Below are 25,431 nucleotides of genomic sequence, written 5' to 3' on the forward strand. Positions count from 1 at the left end.
ATTTTGGTCAATGACATGAGACAAAGTATATGTGAACTGCTGTATGAAAAGTGAATTTACTCTGTAAATCTTCACCCAAATCCTAATTAAAAAAAAAAAAAAAAGAAAAGAGGTATTTGCAATGAATAAGTTGTTGGTCTTGCAAAATTCTATCATGTGATCTCCAGCGTTATTTCTGTCACCAAGGCCAAATTTTCTAACTACCGGTGATTTATCTTCGTTTACAACTTTTGTATTCCAGTCACCAGTGATAATTAACACATCTTGATCACATGTTTGGTCAATTTCAGTCACAGAAGTTGATAAAAATCTTAAATTTCCTCATATTTGGCTTTGGTTGTTGGTGCATAAATTTGAATAACAGTCATATTAACTGGTCTCCCTTGTAGGTGTATGGATATTATCCTATCATTGACATCATTGTACTTCAGGACAGATCTTGAAACATCTTCTGTGATGATGAATGCCATGCCATTCCTCTTCAAATTGTCATTCCCAGCATGGTAGATCATATGGTTGTCTGATTCAAAATGGCCCGAACTGGTCCATTTCAGCTCACTAATGCCTAGGCTATCAATCTTTGTGTGTTCTATTTCATTTCTGACAACTTCCAATTTTCCTAGATTTATACTTTGTACGTTCCATATTCTAATTATCAATGGATGTTTGCAGCTGTTTCTTTTCACTTTGAGTCATGCCACATCAGCAAATACAGGTCACAAACACTTTACTTTATCCATATCATTAAGTTTGGTCCTACTCTGATGAGGCAGCTCTTTCCTAGTTGTAATTTGAGAGCCTTCTCACCTAAAGCTCGTCTTCTTGCACTGTATTGGACAATGTGTTTCTGGGCTATTCATAAAGTTGCCCAATAACATATCAGACAGTATTTCTCTGCTATTCATAAGGTTTTCCCTGGCCAATTCTTCGAGAAGTGGATGGCCTCCTCCTTCTTCCTAGTCTGTCTTAGTCTGTAAGCTGCATTAAAACCTGTACACCATGTGTAACCCTACTGGCGTTTGAAACACCAGTGGCACAGCCTGAAGCCTCAGAGCAACATGTAAGCCACCACAGTACGACAAACTGACAGACAAGTTTGTCTCCCTTAACTGTTTAAAACCTCTCTGCCCTCCCTTTACCTGGATCCTGCCGCTCTGTCTGTTGCCCCAGCTTTTTCCCCCACTTCCTGCCTGTTGAGGGTAGGGCCTGTGTCCCTCCCCTTAGTGGCAGGATTGCTGCTATGGGGAGCAGGGAAATGGTGTGGTTAACTGGAGGGGAAAGTAGAGTCAAGACATACTTTTTTAAGATAAAGAGAAATTTCAGCATGTTTATAATACTTTTGGGAAATGGACCAGCAAAGAAGGAAATTTTGCTGATACAATCATTTTGAATAGGCAAAAGAGGATGGGATCTAGCGTGAAGTAAACACTGGCCTCAGGGAAACAAAGTAGGAAATACCAGTAACTGGGGGAGAGCAGAGCACATGCAGAGAGATGGACAGCTGAGGTACTGCAAGTTTGAGGAAGTACTGAGTGCTTCTGTTTTCTCAGTGAAGGTGAAGGCAAAGTTAATCAGCAGAGAGATGGGATAGGGAAGGTGGTGTGGGAGGTTTGATGAGAGGAGAAAGTGTGATATAATCTTATATATCCAGGAGAGCAGGAGAGAGGATGAACAGGTGAAGACAGGAGGTGCATGTAGGTCATGTAAAGGAAGCACCCATCTTCACAAATAGAAGATAATATTCCTTAACCAGTGTCCGTGGAAACACGTGCTCTGAGAGGTATTTTTTAGGTGATAGTGAGAGGTTGGGCTGAGCTACCTACAACCTACCTTAGTTTCCCATGTGACAGTGTGCTGTGGCCAACAAAAAGCTTTACTCTCTTTGTAAAGCTAATCAGCCCAAGTTGAGAGTCCCCGCCTTTTTTCAGACTCTGCCTCCTTACTTTTCACCTGGATTACTGCAGGAGACGGTTACCTGGACTCTCTGCCTCTCAACCTGCCCCATCTCACACATTCCCCACACTCTAGTCAGGGGCAAACACAAATCTAACCATGATATTTCCTACTTAGAACCTGCCAAGGGCTTCTCACAGCCTCTGAATAAAATTTACTTCAGCAAATATATGGGCTTCTAAAGCCAGCTTCTGCCTATTTCTTTATGTTTACTGTCCAACAATTCACTATCCTGAACTCCAAATATATCAACACAGTTCTTCAAACATACCAGGCTACTCAAGCCTTTGTGTCTTCTCAGTCTTAGGGAGTCCAGAAGATCCTTGGCCCTTCCGTACCTGGTGAGCTCTCCTCATCCATTAAGATTAAAACCAAGCTTCACTTTGTCTAGGGAGCCTCCCTCTTTGACCATCCTTCTCCTCCCATCAGTTAGGTGCCTATCCTCTGTGTCCAAGACTAGTGCATACGTAGTCATGGGACTTGTCATCATAGTCACTGACAGTATAGTGCAGCGATCAAGCACATGGACTTTGGAATCACAGAGCCTGAGCTGCATAGTGGGCTTGCTACTTAATAACCAAATAACCTTGAACAAATTACTTAAATTAAGCTCCAGTACCCTCATCTGTAAAGTAGAGGTAATAATAAAAGCACCACCAAATAGAGCTGTCTTCAGGATTACACATGACAGTGCATGTTAAGTATGTAGCAGGGGGACTAACATAAAGTAAATCCTAAAAATCTTCCTATAGTCTGAGCTTCTCCTCCCTTCTATCACCTCTTCTGCTGTTCTCCAGCAATGCTCACCAGCATTGCTACTAAAGGGAGCCCAGTCATGCTATGGTGGGCTTCCCGTCATCTTTAATCTTAACTCTGACCTAACGCGTGAGGAAAGTGGGCTGAGGACCATGCAGTCAGGCCCCATCAAAGTCTTGAGACATGACTTTCTTCTTCTCCTGTTCGGTGATAAGAATGATGCTCAGAGGTCTCTATTAACCCTAAAGTCTCTAAAATAAGATGCTGAAATAAAGACTCATGATGAACTAAGTGAAATGAATAGGCATAAACATAGAAAGGAAAATTTAGGTTACAAAAGTCAACACAATCATATTTGGCCAGAAATGTTTTAAAAACAAACTCCATCTAAACCAAATTTGTTATGCAGTTGTTGGAAAAGTTAACATACTCAGGTCATCTACCTAGAAGTCTAGTGTCCAGAGCAGAGGCAACAGTCCTGCTGTACCAAGCACTGGTCAGACCACATCTAGCCTAGCACATTCAGGTCAGGACACCACACTTTAAAAGGCACATGACAAACAATGTACCCAGCGGAACCCCAAACAAAAACCCACTGCCACTGAGTTGGTTCTGACTCACAGCGACCCTACAGGCAGAGTAGAACTGCCCCATGGGGTTTCCAAGGCTATAAATATTTACAGAACTGCTTCATCTGTCTCCTGCAGAGCGGCTGATGGCTTTGAACCACCCACCTTTTGGTTAGCAGCAAATGTCTTCACCACTGTGCCACCAGAGTGCCTTCATCCAATGGAAGAGAATAATAAATGGAAACAGCACTACATGGGCAACAGGTAGAATACCATGGTCATTTAGCTTAGTAAAGAAAACAACTCAGAGAGGACACCATACGTGACTTTAAATATCCAAAGAGCTGCCGTGTGCAAGTGGTCTGAGGCTTCCATGGATGCCTCCAGGGGATAACCAGGGCAAGTAGGAGAAGTTATAAAGTATCAGATCTTGGCCTCAGGTTCACATCAAAGCTTAGCGATCCTGACAGGCCCCCTGCTCCCTTCTGAGGAAAAGTGCCCCATACCCTGTACCTGCTGAGGGAGCAGCCTCATGCAGATAATGGCATCTCACGCCACTCTGACTGAAAAGGGCCATCTCATCAAGAAAGTGCCAAGCCTAGGCTGAACAGTGATTTACAATGTGTCTTGGCAAGTAAAAATGGTCTGGTACAATCAGACTGTTTTTCTTGAATATCTAGTCTAGGAAAGCCAAGAGAATATGGCAGTGAGCAGTGGGAGCTAAAGATGAAAAGATGCCACGAGGTAAAGAGAACAAGCCATGAGCGAGACCAGACAAACTAGATGGTGTCCGGCTACCACCACGACTGCTCTGAAGGGATCGTGACAGGAGGTCCTGGATAGGGCAGGAGAAAAATGTGGAACAAAACCCAAAATAATAAAAAAGACCAAGCTTACTGGTCAGATAGAAACTGGTGGAACCCCTGACAGTATGGTCCTTAGACATCCTTCAAACCAGAATTGAACCCATGCCCCGGCTCAACTTTTAGCCCAGTAACAGACAGGCCTGTAACAGAGACAATAACTCCAGAAAGGTACATACTCCTTAGAGCAATCAACCATACAGATCAAAATGGCAACAGCTGCCCAAGGCTAAATCTCAGAAGGCAGGAGGAGATAGGAAAGAAGGACAAAGGGAAATGGTAAACGCCGGGAGGAAGCGCAAAGAGGGCTGTCACATTGTGGGGACTGCAGTGAATGTCACAAAACAAAGTTTGTGTATGGATTGTTGAATGGAAAACCAATTTGCTCTGTTAACTTTCACTCAAATCACAATAAAAAGTGACTGGAAAAAAAAAAAAATTCAGACTTAATGGACCCACTGACATAGGCAGAATCCTGGAGACCACTACCTGAGATAAGTCTTGAACTGAAATTATTCCCTCAAGTCATCTGTTTAGCTAAACACTTAGCTCATAAAGTAATGAATATCCCCTGAAACTACTGCCATGAGATAATCTTTAAACCTTAAACCAAAAATATCCCCTCAAGCCTTCTTTAAAGCAAACAACAGTAATTAGTAAAAAATGTCTACCTTCTTGTGGGCTCAGGGGACCAGTTCAGGACATCAAGTTCAATTGGCATAACATACTACACAAAAACACTCTCCCACACCCTACTTTGGCGAGTATTAACTGGGATCTTAAAAACTTGCAAGTGGCCATCTAGTTGCAACGATGGGTCTCTCCTTGTCCAGAGCAAAGAATGAAGAAAACCAGACATGCATAGAAACAATTAGTCCAAGCAACTAGTACACTATGTGGTCCTAAGCCTATACGACTACGAGACCAAAAGAACTAGATGGTGCCTGGCTACCACTGTCAACTACTCAGAAGGGGATCTATGTAAGAGATCCTGGATAGAGAGGGAGAACAATGTGGGACAAAACTCAAAATCATAAAAGAGAAAAAGGGACCAGGTTTGCTGGTCTGACAGAACATGGTAGAATCCCTGAGACTATGGCCCCTAGCTGCCCTTCAGGTCTGGAACTGAACCCACTCCTGTGGCTTCCAGCCAAACAAAGGACAGGCATGTGAGGTGAACATTTACACTAGTAGATGTACTCCTTGGAGAGAACAATCATGGGAGAAGAGAAGGGCTGTGCATGCACAGGGAGACAGCTCGGGGGGGCAGGAGTGCATAGGAAAGAAGAGGTGGCAATGGGGAAGAAGTGGGAGGAGAGCTGTTGCATTGTGGGAGATTCCAGTCAATGTCATGACACAAAGTGTATGTGAACTGCTGTATGGAAGATGAATTTGCTCTATAAACTTTCAACCAAATCACAGTAAAATAAAAAAAAAATAAAATAAAAAAAAAAGCCTACCTTGAGCATTCTGTTTTTTAAAGAACTTTTTATATGGGATCAAAAAGAAAATAGCAACTCAAAAGATTAGATAGACCCTGAGGGGGCAGTGGATTTATATTAATGGGGGAGGAACAACTCAGAAAAGGACGGTGAGAATGGCACCTGGAGAAAGAGTTGAATCGCTGTATGTTTTGCTGTGTGTATTCATGACAAAAAATAAAATGAATAAATGAATGAATATCACTCTTTAGTACTGTGCTTTTTTAAAAAAAAAAAAAAACTATAATAGACTAGATAGTCAACAAATACTTTAAAGCACAGATAAGAAGGTTAGGGGACTGTGAGACTAAGTCAATGGGTGCAGGACAATTAGAAGTGGAACTAATGAGAATATTGACACGATGTGAAGAATGTAACCAGTATCCCAGAACAGTATGTGTATAAAATGTCGAATGGGAACCTGTTGTGCTATGTACATTTCCACTGAAAAATACAGTAAAATGTGATTAAAAAACACTAAAGTTTCCAGTGGTGAAGAAAGCTGACTTGGATGCCAGTGCTCTGCATGCTACAGGCTGTGCCACTTGATCACGTGGCAGAGATCTGAGAGGTACCTCTTCTGGGTGAGCAGGTGGAACAAATGACCTCTAATGGCCTTAAGGTTCAGTCCGTCTGTGTTATAACAGTTATAATTCTTCCACACTTTGTTTTTTGCAGTACTCCCACAAATTCAACCCATTATCATCAGAACTGCCCCCACAATGCAGACAGAGTAAGAGATGACAGCTTGTGTTTGGACAGAGGTGGTAGAGAGAAGTGAACACTCCAATTAAGCGATAAAACCAAGGCTTAGGGAGGTTAAACAATTAACACAAGGTCATGCAGCTAGTAAGAGGCAAAATCAGGATGTCCACACTTCCAGTTAAGTATTTTTTCTAATTCCACATAACTCTCCTTCATTCAAGTTTTCCTTCTGCCTTAAGTCTCCCTGGCCCTTGGCATGCCAGTATAGACCACTGTGCTACAGGAAAATATAAGAGACCCCGCAGCTGCTGCCATGACCCCAGTTCTCTCCTTACCGAGGTGCTTCTGCAGGAAGGCCAACATGGCCCGTACTACGATCTCCTGACCTTCATAGGGGTCCAAGCTCCCACGGGTTTGAGAGGAGAAGAATCTACCAATCAAACTGCTTGTCACAAAGGCAAAGTCAGTTTGACTCCGATGAACAGAACCACTAGAATAAAACAAAAACAAGTAATCGGTTGGGGGCTTGGGGGCTGGGGCACACACATATTTGTTAAGCACCTACTATGTGCAAAGGAGCTTTGGTGGCACAGTGGTTAAAGTGCTTGGTTACTAACCAGAAAGTTGGTGGTTTGAATCTACCAGCTGCTCCATGGGAGAAAGATGTGGTAGTCTGCTTCTGTAAAAATGGATAGCCTTGGAAACTCTTTGCAGCAGTTCTACTCTGTCCTACCCAAAACCCAAACCAAACTCATTGCCATTGAGTCAATTCCAACTCATAGCAATCTACATTGGTTTTTCAAAGCTGTAAATCTTTATAGAAGCAGATTGCCTCATCTTTCTTCTGCGGAGTGACTTGTGGGTTTGAACCACTGATCTTTTTTGGATTAGCAGCCAAATGCCTTAACCACTACACCAGAGCTCCTTACTCCGTCCTATAGTGTTGCTATATGTGGGCACTGACTCAGTAGCGATAGGTTTTGGTTTGGTTATTATGTGCAAGGCGCTTTACATGTAATATATCATCTTAAGTAATTTTCACACCTATATAAGGGAAGTATTTTTCCCTTTGACCGAGAGGAATCTGAGGCTCAGAGAAATGAAACAATCTGCCCAAGGTCAAACAGCTAAGTAAGCAATGGAGCTAGGATTTGAACCCAGGTATGCCTGGTCTTCAAAGCGGATTATCCCCTGGGTCACACTGCCTGACAGTGCAGGGAAAATCTGAGTCAGCTAGACAGGGACAGGGGCAAAGAGAGGAGCACCTGCCATTCCTATAATGTTATAACCTATGGCACCATGGCTTTTATCTGCTGACTTCTGAACATTCACAAAACATTTTAACTCCTACTTCTTCAGAGCTGCAGCATAAGAAAGAAAAAGGAATTACTTGCCTTTATTTAAATAATCAGAAAAGTGAGGGCAGCTGTACTTAATTAAACAGGGTTTCCGGATTAGAACTTAAGTCTTTTGACATCAAATACATTGAATTTTTAGGTGAAATCCTGGCTAGGTTCATTTGGGCTAAATTACTTATAACTAAACTTACTAGTCAATTCAATGGGTAGGGAAAATCTAAACATTAAACTATTTATTTGATGTCATGCAGGAAAACTGACTTTTAAAAAATGCATTGTTTAAGGCACACAAAAAAGCACACAGAATAATACATGGGTCCTCGGAATCCATCACCTAGTTTAAGAAATAATACTCTGCCCAGAGTTAAATCTTCCTGTTATACCTCTTCTTCTCCCCTTTCCCTCCAGAGGTCAAATTATCCTTCATCTTACTGAACTGGGAAACTTAAGTGGTCCTTGACTGCCATGAAATCAAAATGCAAGGTAGGTAAGGGTCTGGTCCCAAGGAAGAGAGCCTGAGCCAAGATGAGTAAGGGAAATGTTGTTAACTACTGAGCAGACCCCCAGCATTCAAGACATTCAATCTAGCATTTCAACCACCTGAGTGATTCCAAAGGACCATGGCAGGCAGTGACTTGTTGTTTTGCTGAAATAGGAACTGGGATCCCTGAAGCATGTGTGCTTTGAGGTTCAAGTTCAGACGAGAGTGGTTGGGAGGGGAACTTGAGGGGGATTTAACTATTGGCAATGCATTATTTCTTAAACTAGGTGCTGGATACTCAAGTCAGAGAGCTAGTCAATGAGATTTCAGCATTGCATTGTAGTTCAAAGCCACTTCCTATGTAAATTTCTTAACTGACTTAAAATCTCGGTATGAGAAATGGCTCCCAAAATAAAGTCAACTGATAATAGTGGTGATGGAAATGAAGAGAATGTGGTTTCCCTTATTGAGAATATAGATGTTTTATGGAAGGAAATATATGCTAGAGTGGTATCTCTGAATTTAGATATTCATGAAGGTCTTTAAAAATCTATCTTGTGAATGTCAAAGGTCTGCCATATCCATACTCTTTCAAAAGACCCAATTAAATTCCCAACTAAAGCTAAAGATCTTTTGAGCCCACCAAGACCCACACCCTTTACTCTCTAACACATAATCCCACAATAGAGCAGCAGGCAAACCCTGTCACAAAGTCACATGGATTACTGAAACCACTGTAGATAGAACTACACAGAGAAAGGAGACAGAAAACTGTCTCAGTAAGGAACTGAGATATTGAAATTCAGGAAGTATTATATTCAGGTACTCTTTTAATGAGTAGAAACTTCTGGATAATCCAGAAGAAACTAAGGAAGCCACAGGTGAGTGGAAAATAGAACACTGGGCACATGACCTTGGTTGGGATTTACTCACAGGACAGTTATGATCTTAGATTGTTCATGATGAGTACATATCTTCTTCATCAAATTGATACTCTCCACTGTCTGGAATTTCTCAGTATTGATGAAGAATACAGGGCCTCGGGCACTGGGGTAAAAGTCACGTTCCAGAGGAAACATCCAAGCATCCAGAGCCACGGCACACCTGGAACAGAACCAGGCATTTGGAAATGCCAGGCAGAAACCCAAGCGAGAACTGTGAGGGTGGTAGGGGAAGGGTGGTGTTCTTCTCTCCACGGGCTGAAGGCTTCTGTTAGGCTTGGAGAAAGGGATTGCTTTTACCTGTTACCAAGGATCCTTCTAAATTTAAACTCTCTGAGCATAAGAATCAGTCTTTTTCATCTTCTGGATCTACTCTCAGGTGACTGATTTGAGTTACATACAATGGCACTCCATTCATTTAATCATTTGTTCATTCAATGTTCATTAAGAACCTACTATGTGCTTAGCTCTGTGCTGTGGATATGGAAATAAAGGCTATAATTCATGCTTTCAAGGAGCACTCTGTCTATCAAGAGAGACAGAACAGACAATGTAGTAAAACAATGTAGCAAAGTGCCCTGATCATACAAAGTGCTATGTGAACCCAGAAACACACATAGTACCGGTGGTCAGGGAAAGCCAGTGCCACAACTCAGAGACCTGGGCAGCAAGTCAAGCAGCAACCTCTGTCACCGAGGGCAAAACTAAGACTAAGACCCTTCCCCCCAATGCTTCCCTAGCCTCCTCTATCTCAATAAGGTACGTTATCATTCACCAAATGGTAGATACACAAATGAAAAACCTTGATTTGTCTTTCCTTCCCTTCCTCCATCATTAAGTTCTACAGAGTCCATAATACACCCTGACTCCATTCACTCTCTCCATACCCCTTCCTCCATCCTAATGCAGATCTGTCATTTCTCATGGGGATTCTCAAACAGCCTCCTTCTCACCTGCCTCTTTGTTTTCATTCTTGTCCTGCTACAATCCAGTCTTCATATAGAAACCAGAGGCATCTTTTAAAATATAGAGATTTTTTAAAAAATGTATATAAGATTGCTTTTTCTCTGCTTAACATCCTTCAATGGCCTCCCATCATACTTAGGCTAAAATCTAACTGCCTATCTCTGGTGGGGCAGTGGGTAAGGCATTTGGCTGCTAACCCCAACGTTGGTGTGATTCAAACCCTGTGGTTCCTGCTCTGCAGGAGGAAGATGAGGCAATCTACCTCCATAAAGATTTATAGCCTTGGAGACCCAATGGGGGTAGCTATGAGCCAGAAGCGACTTAATGGTCGTGGGCTTGGGCTTATCTCTCTGGTCACATCGTGAACTGCTTCCCTTCACTCACTGTGCTCACCGCCCCCAAGCATAAAGATGTCTCCATCTTTTATTTTTGTAACCTTACCAACTGCAGTGGGTTGAATAACATAGCCAGCTCGTTTCTATCTCGGGCCTGTGCGTTAGCTGTTTGCTCTGGCTGGAATGATCTTCCCTGGACCTTTGTATAGTTGGCTACTTTGCCTTTTGGGTCTTGGTTTCTGTGACATTCTCAGAGAAGCCTCTGGACACTCAAACATATCAGCCTGTTCTAATTTTCTCACTGTACTTGGCTGCTGGGGATTTTATTAATAGTTATTTACTGGTCTGTCTCCTCCCACAATAACATAATGCCATGAAATCAGAGACCTTGTTTCCTTGTTCACCACTGAATCCCCAGCTCCCCAGACAGTGGGAATAGTACTTATGTAAAAATACTTGTTGAATGAATGAATACTGTGTGAAGCTTACAGTGGCATCACTGGAAAACTCACCGAAACTGGGTTTCCTTGGCCAAAGCCAGAATAGCTGTGGCCCCTCCAAAGGAATGTCCCATCACAGCCACACGGCTCATGTCAATGCTGCCCTGAGGAAAGTGAAGAACTTGGCCAAGTCAGATATTCAGGGCTCCTTCTCTAGGAATTCCTCGGGGCTAGAGGAAGAACTAGCGAGGCAATGAGGCAGAAAGCACAGTACAGTGATGAGGTCACCAAAGCCACACCACTGAGAACCTCTTGTCCCCTAGAAAGCAGCCAGGCAAGCAACCCGGACTGAACAGCCACCTGTGAGGAGGACCCTGAGAACCATGTTTCCATCTTTAGTTTTGTAACCTTACCATCTGTAGTGGGTTGAATAGTGCCCGCCACTGCCACCACCACATTCATGTCCACCCAGGACCTTAGAATGTGAACTGATTTGGAAATAGGGTCTTTGTAGATGTATTAGTTAAAGATTTCAAGATGAAATTATCCTTGATTCAGGGTAGACTCGAAATCAATGACTGATACGAGAAAGGAGAGAGAGATCTGGACAGACAAAGGAACAGGAAGGTCAGGGGCAGACAGAGGCAGAAATTGAAGCTATGCTGCCCTAAGGCAAGGAACACCATAAGCCACCAGATGCTCAAGAGGTGAAGAAGGATTCTCCGCTAGAGCCTCTGGAGAAAGCTTGGTCCTACTGACACCTTGATTTGGCCTCCAGAACAGTGAGAGAATGAATTTCTTTTGTTTTAAGTCACCAAGTTTGTAGAAATTTTTTACAGCAGCCCTAGAAAACTAATACAGAAGGCAAGAATTCTGAGAAATACATTTTTCATCTTTATTTCCATAACCTTTAACCACTGCCATCTAGTCAGATTCAACCAACTAATAGCTATCCCTCCTTGGGTTTCCAAGGCAGTATCACTACAGAAGTAGGTTGCCCAATCTTCCTTCTGAGGAGTGCCTAGTAGGTTTGAACCTCCAGCCTTCTGGTTAGCAGTCAGATGCCTTAGACACTATGCCACTAGAGCTCCATAACCTTTACCACCTAACAATAACAAGACTAAGGTAGACATTCAAACATCTATAAATGAATGAATAGAAATATGTGAAATTCATACCAACTAATCAATCTAAAAGGAGCTCTGGTGGCAAAGTGCCTAAGGCATCTGACTGCTAACCAGACGGTTAGTAGTTCAAACCCACCAGCCACTTCGCAGAAGGAAGGCCAGGCAATCTACTTCCATAAAGATTTACCACCTTGGAAATCCAATGGGGGTAGCTATGAGTCAGAATTGACTCAACGGCAGTGGGTTTTCAGTATGGATCTAAGAACATAGTTAGAACTAGAACTCTCTCCATCCTCTAGAATCTGCCTATGAACTAGTCCAGTGGGGAGGACATGTCGACTGAGTCGAGGATGGACTGGGGGAGCTCCTGCTGCCTAGTCCACTTTGCCCTGGAGCAAGTTCTGATGATAGAAACCAACTCAAATTCTTCCTCTGGATATCTGTCCTGATTTTTATCCAAAGCCTGGGTGAGTGGGGGGAGTGAGTCTGCTCGCTCTAACATGCTCTGCAAGGATCTATTTCTGGTTGTCCCCAGAAGGCTTCAGGGCATGGTTATATAAAAAGCTACTGCAGCTGCCTCTAAGGGGCTCAGGAAATCTCTCTAGGCTTTGCTGCCCAGCCTCTGAACCCCTGCTCTCCTCTGCTTTCCCTTCTTTCTCTCCCAACGCGTTGTACCTAAATTCTCCCTCTTTGCCCGGCATCTTCAGATCAACAACTCAGTTAGATCAATTTTGTAATTTATTTTTTCGGCTTTTTAAAAGTAGACTAACATATTCACATAATTCTAAAATCAAAAGCGTATAGAGAAGTCTTTCACGCACCTCACTCCTTATCCACATAGTTAGTTGCCCACTCCCTACTCCCACAACAAGTAACCAACAGCTATTAGTTACTTGCAAAGCTTCAAATTGGCTCAAACCAGTTCAGTCATGGTCAACAAAGTAAAACCAGAACAGCCCTGAATTTCTAAAATTCAGGCCCTTGTTTTCTAAGAGGAAGGTTAAGTTTTCAGCAGACCTTTGACCCATAATTTTTCCTGTTCTGGTTAGCATTCTGGTTCACTCACATTTTACAAATTCAGGTCCATTCCAGCGTTGCTGATGCCCATGAATGAGCAGATGAACTGGTTCAAAGTCCTGGTTTCTTGTGTGCCCTTGCAGAGATTCTTTATGCATACACAAGTAAACATGTATAGTTTCCCACCCTTTTTATGTATGTGGTACTATATCTTATTCTTTTGAATAACAGTATTAGTACACTTCTGATCCTTTTTTTACAGCTACGTTTGATTTCACCATGGTGTAGATAGTGAGCTGATCACCCTATCTGTTCCTCTTCCTCCTAGACATGCAACTAGATAATATTTTCCAGTTTCCCCTGCAGTCAGATGTAGCTTTGTGACTGAGTTCTAGGCAACAAAATGTAAGAAAAATGAAACCTCCACTTGCAGACCTGGTTCATAAAATAACTCCCTCATGCAAGCCTTATGCTCATTGCCATTCCTCTGGCTTAATATCCGGAGTGAAGTTGGGTTTCACAGGTTGCAGAGGGTAGAACCATAAGATGAAAGGAGCTTGGGTTCCTGATTCACTCCCCACAGGGGAGCACCCATTTTGGACATTATGTGGGAAAGAAATAAATTTCCATTGTGTTAAGCTACTGAGATTTGGTATTTAACTGCTATAGCAGTTAGCATTACCCCAATTAATAGATCCATTGTACCATAATCTAGTAAACCAGCTTCCTTAAAGATATGGACAGTAGTTAGATTACTACCAATCTTTTGCTTTTACAAACAACACTAGAATGAATACCTTTGTACATATATCATACTACATGTGTGCAGGCATCTGTAGGATAAATTTCCAGGACTGGAAACTACTTGGTCAAAGACTATTGTATTTGTACTGTTGATATCTACTGCTAAATTGCTTTCAGTGGGGCAACTGGTCCTCTCAGCAGCAATGCAGGGAGAGAGTACTGTCTTCCCCACAGCTTTGTCAACATAGTGAGTAATCAATTTTTGGATCTCACCCAATCTGATAGGTGAAATTTAGCTTTTTAGTTCTGTAAGTTCCCACAAGGCTGCCTTGCAACTAATCTAACTGCGGCTGCCAATGTCTGTCTCCAGCTCATAGGCATTCAGGCCTGGATTTGAGTGCCCTGGGCCTAACTTATCTGGTAGGGGTTGAAGATACACACCAAATAGTTGGTAAAATACCTTAGATTTCAGGTTCTGCCTTATCTACTGACCATTCAAGCAGATACTTCTCCCTGGATGACATGACTAGAGCCTTAAAAATGTGTTTTCTAAAGGGGCTCACTGCATAGGCTTTGGGATCAAAAAGCCCCAGTTCAAGTTTAACTTTACCACTTAGCTGAGTTAACAGTTAACCTTGGATACATACTTAGCCTCTTTGGTCCTTGGTTTCATTCCACATGAAAAAGTTATAATAAATAATACTTCATAAGTTTGAGTGAGGAACTCTTATCATATTTTTACTCATAAATGTTATTTTTTTAATATATACCACCCTCACTCATAAACAGTCTCTGGGACGAGCTACAATGGCCTAAAGCCAGTCTGTCTTGTCTTTCCAAAGACAGCCAATACTTCTTAGTTGGTTTAACATAGTTTGAGTTATGTTTCTGATACTTATAATCAAGAAAGTCCTGATGAATACATTCATTCCAGCTCCAACCATATTCTGCCATACCTTGAAGGTCTTCAGATCCAATCCACCAGGCAAGATGTTGAGGACAGTCTGCCCAGCAGTGACCTCTTGTAGGATTTTCAACACTTGTACACACTCACTCATCCTCTGATGCACCTGCAACAGAGACAGTCCCAGTGGGAGCTGGAATACTACACAATCACTCAGAGAGAATCTCACATAACTGTAGGCCAAGAAAGTTTGCCCATCCACTTAGCAAGCACCATGGGACCCAACATCTTGAGAAAGACTCAGCTCCTTCACAACCCCCACGACGTTGTTGTTAAGTCCTGTTGAGCTGATTCCAACTCACAACAACTCCATGTGTGCAGCATGGACTGCCCCATAGGTTTTCATGGTTGTAACTTTTCAGAAGCAGATCACTGGGCTCATCTCCTGAGGTGCCACTGCACCAATATTTGGCTAGGATTCAAACCACCAACCTTTGGGCTAGAAGTCAAGCATTAAACCCTTGGCACTGCCCAAGGACTCCCACAGCCCATGTAAGCATGACCTAACAATATGACAGAATCAGCCAAATGTTTTTCAGACTCTAACTTCCTATCCATAATGCAGTCAGGGGGATCAAATGAGATAACATAAAAGAAAGTGTTTTAAAAAGAAAAAGAACCAGGATTACTATAAATCTGGCATGCAGCCACCACTCATCTGTCAGTGGGGGTTTGGGTGCTGCTATCATGCAATGGGTTACAGCAGAGCTTTCAGACTACGATGGACTAGGCAGCAAGGCTTGGTGATCTATTTCAAATAATCAACCAACGATGCTTCTATGGATTACAATGGTCTGATCTGCAACCCATTAGGGGGATGGTGCAGGACTTGGCAGTATTTCATTCCCTTGTGCATGGGGGTCACTGTGAGTCAGGGGTCAAGAGGACAGCAGCTAACAATAACAAAACCAGCTTTATGGATCACAATTATTGTTTTTGTCTACCTAGCACCTCTCCTTATTCTCCTGTATTTCTGGTGGGGACTTCCAGTTCTGGAACAGGTAGTCCTGACTTAAGACATACACAAGTCATGACAAACCCTTATGACCATTCTTTTTAAAAAATTTTTTGGCATATATAACGTGCATATAACTAGAGAAGCAGGAAGTACCAATGTTGAAGCTGTAAGTTTATATGTAATGTTTCCAACCCCCAAAGACACAGATGGGGTTTATAAAGATACTAATAATAAAAGGCAATAATAATGAATACTGAAGAAAAAAAAAAAAAAAGAAACAAAACCCTATCTTATGTCAGGGACCACCTCTACTTTTCTCCAGCCCTGGAGAGCCTCCCAGGACTTTTCAAACTGTAGCTTGGGACAGGAGTAGGGCTGGAGAAACAACCCTAAAATAAACTCTTTTCTCTCAGATGCTAAGGTAGAACAAGCTCCAAGCTGTCCAAGGCTGAGGTGCTAACCTCATAAAGTGAGCCAGTTTGTGGGTGAGACCGACAGCAGAAGAGACAGAGCTGAGAGATGAACAACAAGCCCTGACGGCCTCCGAGTCTGGTGCCCACTTGTGTCTCTGCTACAGCCGCTTATATGAGCCAATCAATTCCCTTTTTTGCTTAAGCAAACTTAGGATGGGCTTTCTGTCACTTGCAATTGAAAGAGTCCTGATTAATATCCCATTTCTCTCCGCTGATGTGGCAAGAGGAGACCCACTAGGATTGAAATTTCAAGAGAGAGGAATGATTAAAAGTCTCACTTAGTGAATGTAGTATAAGGATATGTTTATTAACTCTCCCTCCTCAACTGGCACAAGCCTACCTGGGGATTCCGAATGTGGAATTCCTTCTCCCCTTCCTTAATTTGATGATATGGAATCCATTCTTCCTCCAGAGAGTCACTGGTGGTCTCGTTCTCCTCTGAAGCCTTCTTGCAGAAATAGGTGGCTGCAGCTGACTGGTCCCTGAAAAACACATGCTATCAGACAGAAACCAGGAGATACTCTTAAGCCTTTTTCTTTCCTTTAACAACTTCTCTCTTTGGGCCAAGACACTGTGAGTCCTGCTTTGGCTAGGAGGGAAGGAGATCTAGGGGTACGTGTAGTACATTACAAAAAAAAAAAAAAAAAACAGACTTTAGAGACAGACCTGGGCTTAAACCTCAAGTGAGCTGTATCACTCTGGACATTTAACACCTTTGAACCTTGTTTTTTCCACCTTCAAAATGAAGACAATACCTGCCTTGCGTGATTGTTGTGAAGATCAGAGATAATTACGAATAGGTGACTAGCCTATATTCTAGCCCGCTGCGGGATCCAACCCACGACAGGTCATTATGATGGTCAGCTCTCACCTGTGCTCTGACACAGCTACCACAAAGCCACGGGAGGCCAGCTCCATGCAGAAGGCTGAATACAGTGTCCTACAGATGCAGAAGGGATAGAGAGAAGTGCTCAAAACAATGGCCTAGCTTCATCCCTCATTCCAACCAGGCTCTGCTCTACGGGCCATCTCAAAAGGCTGAACAGAGAGTTTCATGCAGCCCTTATTGAGGTGCTCTCTCCAGCCAGCATACTCTCCTAGCTCTCACAAAGGCTCCAGGTCTCCTCCCCCAGAACCAAATCAAAAGAAACCCACTGACATTCTGACTCATAGCAATCCTACAGGGCAGAGTAGAACTGTGCCATAGTGTTTCCAAGGTTATAAATCTTTACGGAAGCAGACTGCCTTATCTTTCTCCTGTGGAACGGCTGGTGGGGTGAAACCAACAACCTTTTGGTTAGCAGCCCAATAAGGGAACTTTATAAGGGAACTTTTTTCCCTTATAAAGTCTTTGAAACTATAGCCCCACCAGAGCACCTTCTCCTCCAGAAAGCTAGTACGGAAATACTTTCAAATGTTGTTGGTACATCAATCCATTATGCTTTCAACTCCATAGAAACACTGACTCATCTTTTCTTCAGAAACATGATTTTGCTACTTCAACAATTGCATTTTTATTTATTTTATATATCTGTATATCTCCAAAAAATAAGATATAAGTTGGTAAGCTGCCTGAGGAGAAGGACCCTGGCTAATTCTTCAGCTGTGATCTACCATGTGGATTTTTTGTCTTCCAATATTGCAAGGGAAAAACAAGGTAAAAAATATATATGGTAGGCACTGCTAATTGCTTACCCCAAATACTTAAAAAACAGAACCTGATTTTCAGCTGAAGACACTGTCATTCCATCAAAATAGTGTATTCCCCAGCCCCCTCTGCAGCTAACTTAGGCGCTTCAGTTCTAGCCCAGCATGGCCCGACAGAAATATAATGCTACCCTCATGGATCTGTGTAGGAGACCCTGGCTAGAGTGGGAGAACTATGTAGAACAAAACTCACAATTACAAAAAAGACCAAGTTTGCTGGTCTGATAGAGCCTGGTCAAACCACTCAGACTATGGCCCCTAGCTGCCCTTCAGGTCTATATTATATATTATATATATATATGTGTGTGTGTGTATATATATATATATATATATATATATATATATATATATAAAATATTTAAAATATTATCATTTCAGTAAAAAATCAAAATTTTAAAAATAATCAAATATTTCACTTTTTTTCCCTTATAAAGTCTTTGAAATTCAATATGTATTTTATACTTACAGCTTCTGGCTGGAAGCTACTATACTGGACAGAACAGTTCTAGCCAATGAGATGTAAGCAGTTGTGTTATATAGAACTTCCAGGAAATCCCCTTAAAAAGGAGACTGCTCCCTTCCTACTGCCTGGAATGTAGATGTAATGGTTAGGGCTAAAGCAGCCACCCTGGGTCATGAGACAATTTTAGAAATGGAAGCCACACATGGCAGAGCAAGATTATAGAAGACTGATGACTTCGTAGAGCTACCCCATCAACCCTGGAGTGCCTGAGAGAAAAATAAACATTTTATCCTGTTTAAGTCACTAATATTTGTGGTTTTCCGATAAATATAATTTGCCTTAGTCCTAGTTTATTCAGGTCAGTTTCTTAAGTATCTTTTCCTCTCCCATCAGGAGAGACTATGAAAGAAATACTGGGCATTAAGAGTTGGAGAGATTTCTGATTCTGTCCTAATTGAAACTGTGTAACCTTAGGTAAATCTGTCTTTCTCAGCCGATTTGTTAATCTCTAAAATACGCATCCCTGACTGCCTCCTCACATGACTGGGAGAACCAAATGAGAGAGCGGCTACAAAGGCCTGTTGTCCTATTTAAATGTACATGCTCCTCCCTGGGATGGAAAGTTGTATATCTGTACAAATGGGAAGGGTTTGGGAGCCTGCATCAACCACTGATATAATGAGAAGAAACAACACACGTTTTCTTTATTTCTACTGTGGTTAATGAAGAGTATGTATAACTGCTCATCTAAGCCTACAGAGGTATGAAGTGTCAACACAGATTCTCAGACCAAAACGATCACTCTTCAAAGTCACGTGCTCCCCCGCTCTTTCTATAAAATACCTGTGGGGCTTAGGAGGAATGCCTTTTTGTTTCTTTCCCCACTAGACTATAATGCTCCTAAGAGAAGAACTTGAATACCCAACCGTAGTATAAACTCTGGCACATAACAGGTATTCAATTTATTGAATTTAAAACAGCACTGAAAACTATCTATTTGTCTTTCTAGCCACATCTCTGCAACTACTCTCCACTTCCTAGTGTGAGCTATAGTTATGTGAGTCCCTATTCTGGCTCCCCTGTTGTTATTACGTGCAGTTGAGTTGGACCCGACTCACAGCGACCCCTCCTTGGGTTTCTGAGGTGGTATCACTACGGAAGTAGATTGCCCAACCTTCCTACCAAGGAGTGGCTGGTGGGTTTGAACTGCCAGCCTTCTGCTGAGCAGTCAAGTGCCTTAGGCACTATACCACCAGAACTCCTCTAGCTCCCCTACTGGATACAAATTCCTTGAGGGCAAGGACCATGATTTATTTATCTCTGTATGTCCCACCTTCTTCTCATGTCAAGAACACAGAGCAGGTCTCAATACATGTTTGATAAATGAATGAATGAGAACTCAGCAAAACATAGCTCTTGTATTTAATCTCTCACTCATTTAGCAAACATCTGTTGGGAAACCACTGCTTGCCAGGCACTATCCTAGGCACTGGGAGAGATATAAGAGAGACATGGGCTCTGCCTTCATGGAGCCTAAAAGCTAGTAGGAAAAACAGACATTAAAAAACTGCACAAAAAATTAAATCATTACAGTTATGGAAGTGAATGGAAATTACGTATTACGAGATCACTGGAAAATTTATAGAGGGGCTAAGGATGGGTGTCCCTGAAGAAGTGACATACAAACCAAGACCTTGGTAATTAGATTTTAGCCAGGCAAAGACAGAGGGAAGAGAGAAAGAGAGGAAGAGAACAGCAACTATTCCAGGCAAAAGGAGCAGTCACAAGCACAGCACAGATGGAAACACCGAAGCAAGAAATAACACAGCACCTATAAGTAAGTGAAAAGCAGTCAGTTTGTCTGGAGAGCTAGAGGCGGCCACACAGCAAGAAACAAGGCTGGAGACATTTGGCTTGGGCCTACTTCCAGGTAAGACCATGTAAAGAGCTGGATTAAGTTCAAAGAGCTATTAGAAAGTTTTAAGTTGGGGATTGACATTCATTCATTCACTCAACAAGTATTTATCAAGCACCTATTACATGCCAGGTACTGTTCTAGGTGTGGGAATTACATTATATTTGGCTTTAAAACAGTGCTCTCGGGTTAGAGTGTAGACAGTGGTTTTGGTGGTAGGGAGGCAAGAATAGATGCCTTTGAGATGTGGAACATAATTAGACTTTATATATGTTGGATGGATAAATATAGATAAAGAACATTCACAAGCTTAAATTGGCACACACGTGCTACAGATATTAAGTAATATTAACACACCTATGTGTAGAAATAAGATTCACGGAAAGAATTCTGAATGAACACTGAATTACAAAACTCAGGGCAAAGTTTCCTAAAGTCTGGTAAAACCTGTCTTAGTTTGCCATCACCAAATTCCTCCATGAAGAGAATGAACAAGCGTGTGAACCTACTAGGTGCCAATCTAATTGAATTCTCATAAACAACCCTGTGAGAATGGCCTTTGCATTTGACAAATGATGAAATCTAGGCTCAGAGAATTATAAAACTTTCCCAAGCTCACACAGAGTACAGTGGTAATGGCTGAATTTGCAGGTTAGACTGCTAGCTCCTGGAGTACAGGGAACAAATCCATCTTATTCACTGCTACACCAGTGCCATGTACATATTAAAAACCCAAACCAAACCCACTGCCATCAAGCTGATTGCAACTCATACTGACCCTCCACTGGGTTTCAAAGGCTTAACTCTCTATGGAAGTAGAGTGCCTCATCTGCCTCCCACATGCACATAGTAGTCACGTGTATGTATCTAACACTGCTATACATTATATAAATGACTATAAAGCTCAGGCTCCTTCCAGTATTTTGGGGCTGTTATATAGGAAGAAAGCTAAACATGTATACTTATTATATAAATGCTGGAACATGAGAAGTGAAGGACATGAAGCTGAGAGAAAGAGATGAAAGGGGCATAGGAAGGCCTTCTAGAGAAGATGAACCTAATGTTATGGAGTGAAGTAGATGACAGACAGGACAGCTAACAGATGGAAATGTCTACTTTTCTGCCCTTTGAGAGTAGGTGCAGACTCAGCAGCTGTCATTAGGCAAGGACTATGCAAGGTCTAGGGGAGAGAAGCTCTTACCTGAAGGCTCCTAGGCCATGAGAGAAGATGACCAAGGGGTATCCAGAGTCTTTTGTCTTAAAGGGGCCATTCCAGCTGACAGGCAGGCGACAAGATCCTAGCAGAGACATGGGTTATAGGACTACTGCCTGACTCAACGCTGTGATCTCAAGGGCAGCCTGGCCATCGGTGAGGGCATGTGTCCCTCCCCTCTGGAGAACCACAGCCCCCCTCAGGCATCCCAGCGCAGTTCATCACATTCTCTGCCCCCCTTTTTTTTCCTCTAGGGAGTGGGAGCACAATAGAAAATGGAAAGACCAATCCAAAGAGGCAATATTGAACAACTATGGGTAAATCCCTGACATGCCAAGGCAGCAGGTAGAGCTCCTAGGAGTGAGGGCTTTGGGGCATTTGGATCATTTAGTGTGACCCTACCCAGAGGAGGAAGACTGCAGGAAAATGTATGTTCCTTGACGGCTAAGAATGTTTTTTGATTTACACAATAACTGGCACCAAATGGGAATTAATACATGCTGAATAAATGAGCAACAGCCACCATTTACAGACTGTTTTAAGTCCCAACCACTGCACTAGAGGGCTTTACATATACCCACACAACAACCCAGGAAGTAGGCATTTAAGGTGAGAAAAACCAAGGCTCAGACAGACAAGTAACTTGCCCAAGGTCTAGAGCTAGTTAACTAGAAAATCTAGATTTGAACCCAGGATAGCCTAACTGCAAAACCCAAGCTCTTATATATCTAAGTCTCTCCCAACTCTCCACACTACACCAAGCAAATAAATACCCCATTACCAAAGGCCTGGACAATATCCTCTACTGAACAATGCAAGCTATAAGATGTGGTGTTTCCCTGGTGATCTAGGAACATTACCAAGCAACTGGAAAAGCATCCAGGGGTCAGGCTAGCCCTTACCCACAGCCAGGTTGAACAGCAAGCCCCCCCAGTGTTTATTAAACTGCAGGTACTCGGCCAGGCCAGCGCAGTACTCATAGCGGGGAATCCACAAGGGCTGCTCCGTGGTTTCCTCTGCCTCTTGGCAGGGGTAGAAGAGTCGAAAGAAGCTCCCCTGCAGGAAAGAAGAGAGCAGCTACTGAGAGCAAGAAGCCCAGGCACTGCCAGATTTCCAACAGATACACCAACTAGCAAAGCAGAGCACCAAAATGGGGGAAACTGAAGGTTCAATCAATGTACCTGAATTTGCATTCAGAAGATCCAGAAAGAAATAATTTTATATTTAACATACATGTAAGTCTTATGCTATTTCAAATATCCAACTGTACTTTGAACTATATGTCTAGGGGGAACCACAGTATCTTCAGTGCTCGGGACCTCCCAAGTTAAAGCTGGCCCGGAACCCAGGCCAGAGGAGACCCAGGAGTTAGAGATTAGACCTGGCCCCTTGCATGGGGTGGGATCCGTGGGTGGCCCAGGCCACTCCTCCAGTCCAGCCCCCGGGAAGCAACAGCACACTCATTTTACATGGATGGGAGCAGGTGAGGGATTACCAGGAAGTGTGTGGCTCTCACAAGGGAGAGGGGGGAAGTCCAAGGGCCAGAAGAGAAAGATCCAGGAACTGATGAGGGAGATCCCAGGTGCCAAAAAAGGAGGGGAAAACACATGGAAGCAGGAGAAGAGAAAAAGGAGACTGTCTTCCTACGCAGCTCAGGGAGGCAAAGGCCAAGAGCACATGGCCCACTGGGTTTCCTCTCTTACATTCAGATTAGGGTGAGATCAACAACCTCTCCAGGATCTGCTCTCAAGTAAGGTGAGAGAATTTGAGTGCTGTTTTTGGAGTTGAAGCCTCCTTTCCTCCTAGCTGGAAAAAAAACCTCACCATCTCTGTACATTGAGGTGTTTATAATTAGGAGAAGGAAGAAACGCTCAGGGAAGACAGATCTGGGGTCTGAGAGGCAGAATCAATTGGACTTTATAAACATACCCTGACAAGCTCTGACTCAATTTCCCTCATCCTGGATTACACAATCAGACTTGCTACCAGGAGATCATGATGCAGGCAGAAGCAGTGGGAGATATGCAGGGACAGAGCAGGAGGCACTTACCTGGATACTCTGACCCTCCATCACATCCCCGCAGCCTACATGGTGGGGTCCTGTTACAGGCGGAAAGCCCACGGACTGGTTGCCTCCCATGTCATCACCAGCTGAATCAGACTTGAGCAGTGCTGTACTTGACGGCTGGAGGGTGGAACACAGAACAGCCTCTTGCTGGTTTCCTCTTAGCTTCCTGTTGCTTACAAGAGCCATCTGCCACCCCTCTCTGTCACCCATCCTCCTTGCCAGCACCTATTATGTGCTCAACATAGAAGTAACTGCTGCAGAGAGTATAACACAAAATTTGCTCTTATGATACTATTAATAACCACTATTATCTATTTTTCACTATGTGCCAGCACTGTACAAGCTCTTTACACATCACCACACTTAACTCTCAACAACTCTCTGAGGTAGTTACTAGTCCTTAGATCCTATTTTACAAACGAGGAAACTAAGGCATAAAGATATTAAAGTAACTTTCCCAATTACACTGATGTTGTTGTTGTTAGGTGCTGTCGAATTGGTTCCGACTCATAGTACAAAAGAATGAAAAACACTGCTTAGTCCTGCACTATCCTTACTCTCATCACTATGCCTCAGCCCACTGTTGCAGCCACGGTGCCAATCCATCTCATTGGGGGTCTTCCTCTTTTTCAATGACCCTCTACTTTACCAAGCATGATATCGTTCTCCAGGGACAGGTCCCTACTGATAACATGACCCAAACAGGACAGACAAAGACTCTCGATCCTCACTTCTAAGGAGCACTCTTGCTATGTTTCTTCCTAGGAAGATTTATTCATTTTTCTGGCAGTTCACGGTGTATTCAATATTCTTGCTAATACCACAATTTAAATGCATAAATTCTTCTTTAGTCTTCTTTATTCATTGTGCAGCTTTCACATGCATATGAGGTAACTGAAAATAGCATGGTTGGGGTCAGTCACACCTTAGCCCTCATCTTTGCCTTTTAACACTTCAAAGGCCTTCTGCAGCAGGTTTCCTCAATGCAATACATCATTTGATTTCTTGACTGCTCGTTCCATGGGCATTGATTACGGACCCAAGTAAAATGAAATCCTTGACAATTTCAATCTTTTCTCTGTTTATCATGATGTTGCTTATTGGTCCAGCTGTGAGGATTTTTGTTTTATGTTAAGATACGATCCATATTGAAGGCTGTAATCTTTGATCTTCATCAGTAAGTGCTTCAAGTCCTCTTCACTTTCAGCAAGCAAGGATGTGTCATCTATATATCTCAGGTTGTTAAGGGGTCTTCCTATAATCCTGATGCTGCATTCTTCTTCAACAGTCCAGTTTCTCTGATTATTTGCTCAGCATACAGACTGAATTAAGTTTGGTGAAAGGATACAACCCTTATGCACACCTTTCCTGACAGTAAGTAGCAAAATGACTAACTTCAGAAATTGAGCTTTTAATCATTACTGATTCTGCTCATGGAGAGATTCAGTTAAACTCAGTTACACAAATCACTGTCCTAAACCTTGTTGTTGTTGTTAGATGCCGTCGAGTTAGCTCCAACTCACAGTGACCCTATATACAACAGAATGAAACACTGCCCAGTCCTGTGCCAGCCTCATAATCCTTCCTATACCTGAGCCCGTTGTTGCAGCCACTGTGTCAATCCATCTTGTGGAGGGCCTTCCCCTTTTTCACTGACCCTCCACTTTACCAAGCATGATATTCTTCTCCAGGGTACGGTCCCTTCTGAAAACATGACCAAAGTAGGTCAGATGAAGTCTGGGCATTCTTGCTTCCAAGAAGCATTACGGCTACACTTCTTCTAGGACAGATTTCTTAGTTCTTTTGGCAGTCCATGATACTTTCAGTATTCTTTGCCAATACCACAACTCAAAAGTATTAACTCTTCTCTTCTTTACTCACTGTCTGGCTCTCACATACATATAACGTGACTGAAAATACCATTGCTTGGGTTA

General features: G+C 42.7%; 1 protein-coding gene across 1 annotated transcript in view; it reads right to left on the reverse strand.

Moving 5' to 3' along the window:
- Positions 1–23,569, reverse strand: part of PAFAH2 (platelet activating factor acetylhydrolase 2) — a 42,804-nt gene extending 19,235 nt beyond the window's left edge. The window contains exons 1-9 of the mRNA XM_007935755.2: positions 23,480–23,569; positions 22,332–22,485; positions 21,418–21,514; positions 17,003–17,071; positions 16,472–16,613; positions 14,693–14,806; positions 10,921–11,012; positions 9,100–9,270; positions 6,663–6,817 (exon numbers count right to left, since the gene is read on the reverse strand). Of these exons, the coding sequence (XP_007933946.1) occupies positions 6,663–6,817; positions 9,100–9,270; positions 10,921–11,012; positions 14,693–14,806; positions 16,472–16,613; positions 17,003–17,071; positions 21,418–21,514; positions 22,332–22,485; positions 23,480–23,569 (1,084 nt within the window). The remainder of the gene's footprint in view (positions 1–6,662; positions 6,818–9,099; positions 9,271–10,920; positions 11,013–14,692; positions 14,807–16,471; positions 16,614–17,002; positions 17,072–21,417; positions 21,515–22,331; positions 22,486–23,479) is intronic.
- Between the last annotated feature and the right edge of the window lie 1,862 nt (positions 23,570–25,431).

This window comes from Orycteropus afer, unplaced genomic scaffold (genome assembly GCF_000298275.1).
Source record: "Orycteropus afer afer isolate SDZICR_OR568_19922 unplaced genomic scaffold, OryAfe1.0 scaffold00031, whole genome shotgun sequence".
Classification (NCBI taxonomy): domain Eukaryota; kingdom Metazoa; phylum Chordata; class Mammalia; order Tubulidentata; family Orycteropodidae; genus Orycteropus; species Orycteropus afer.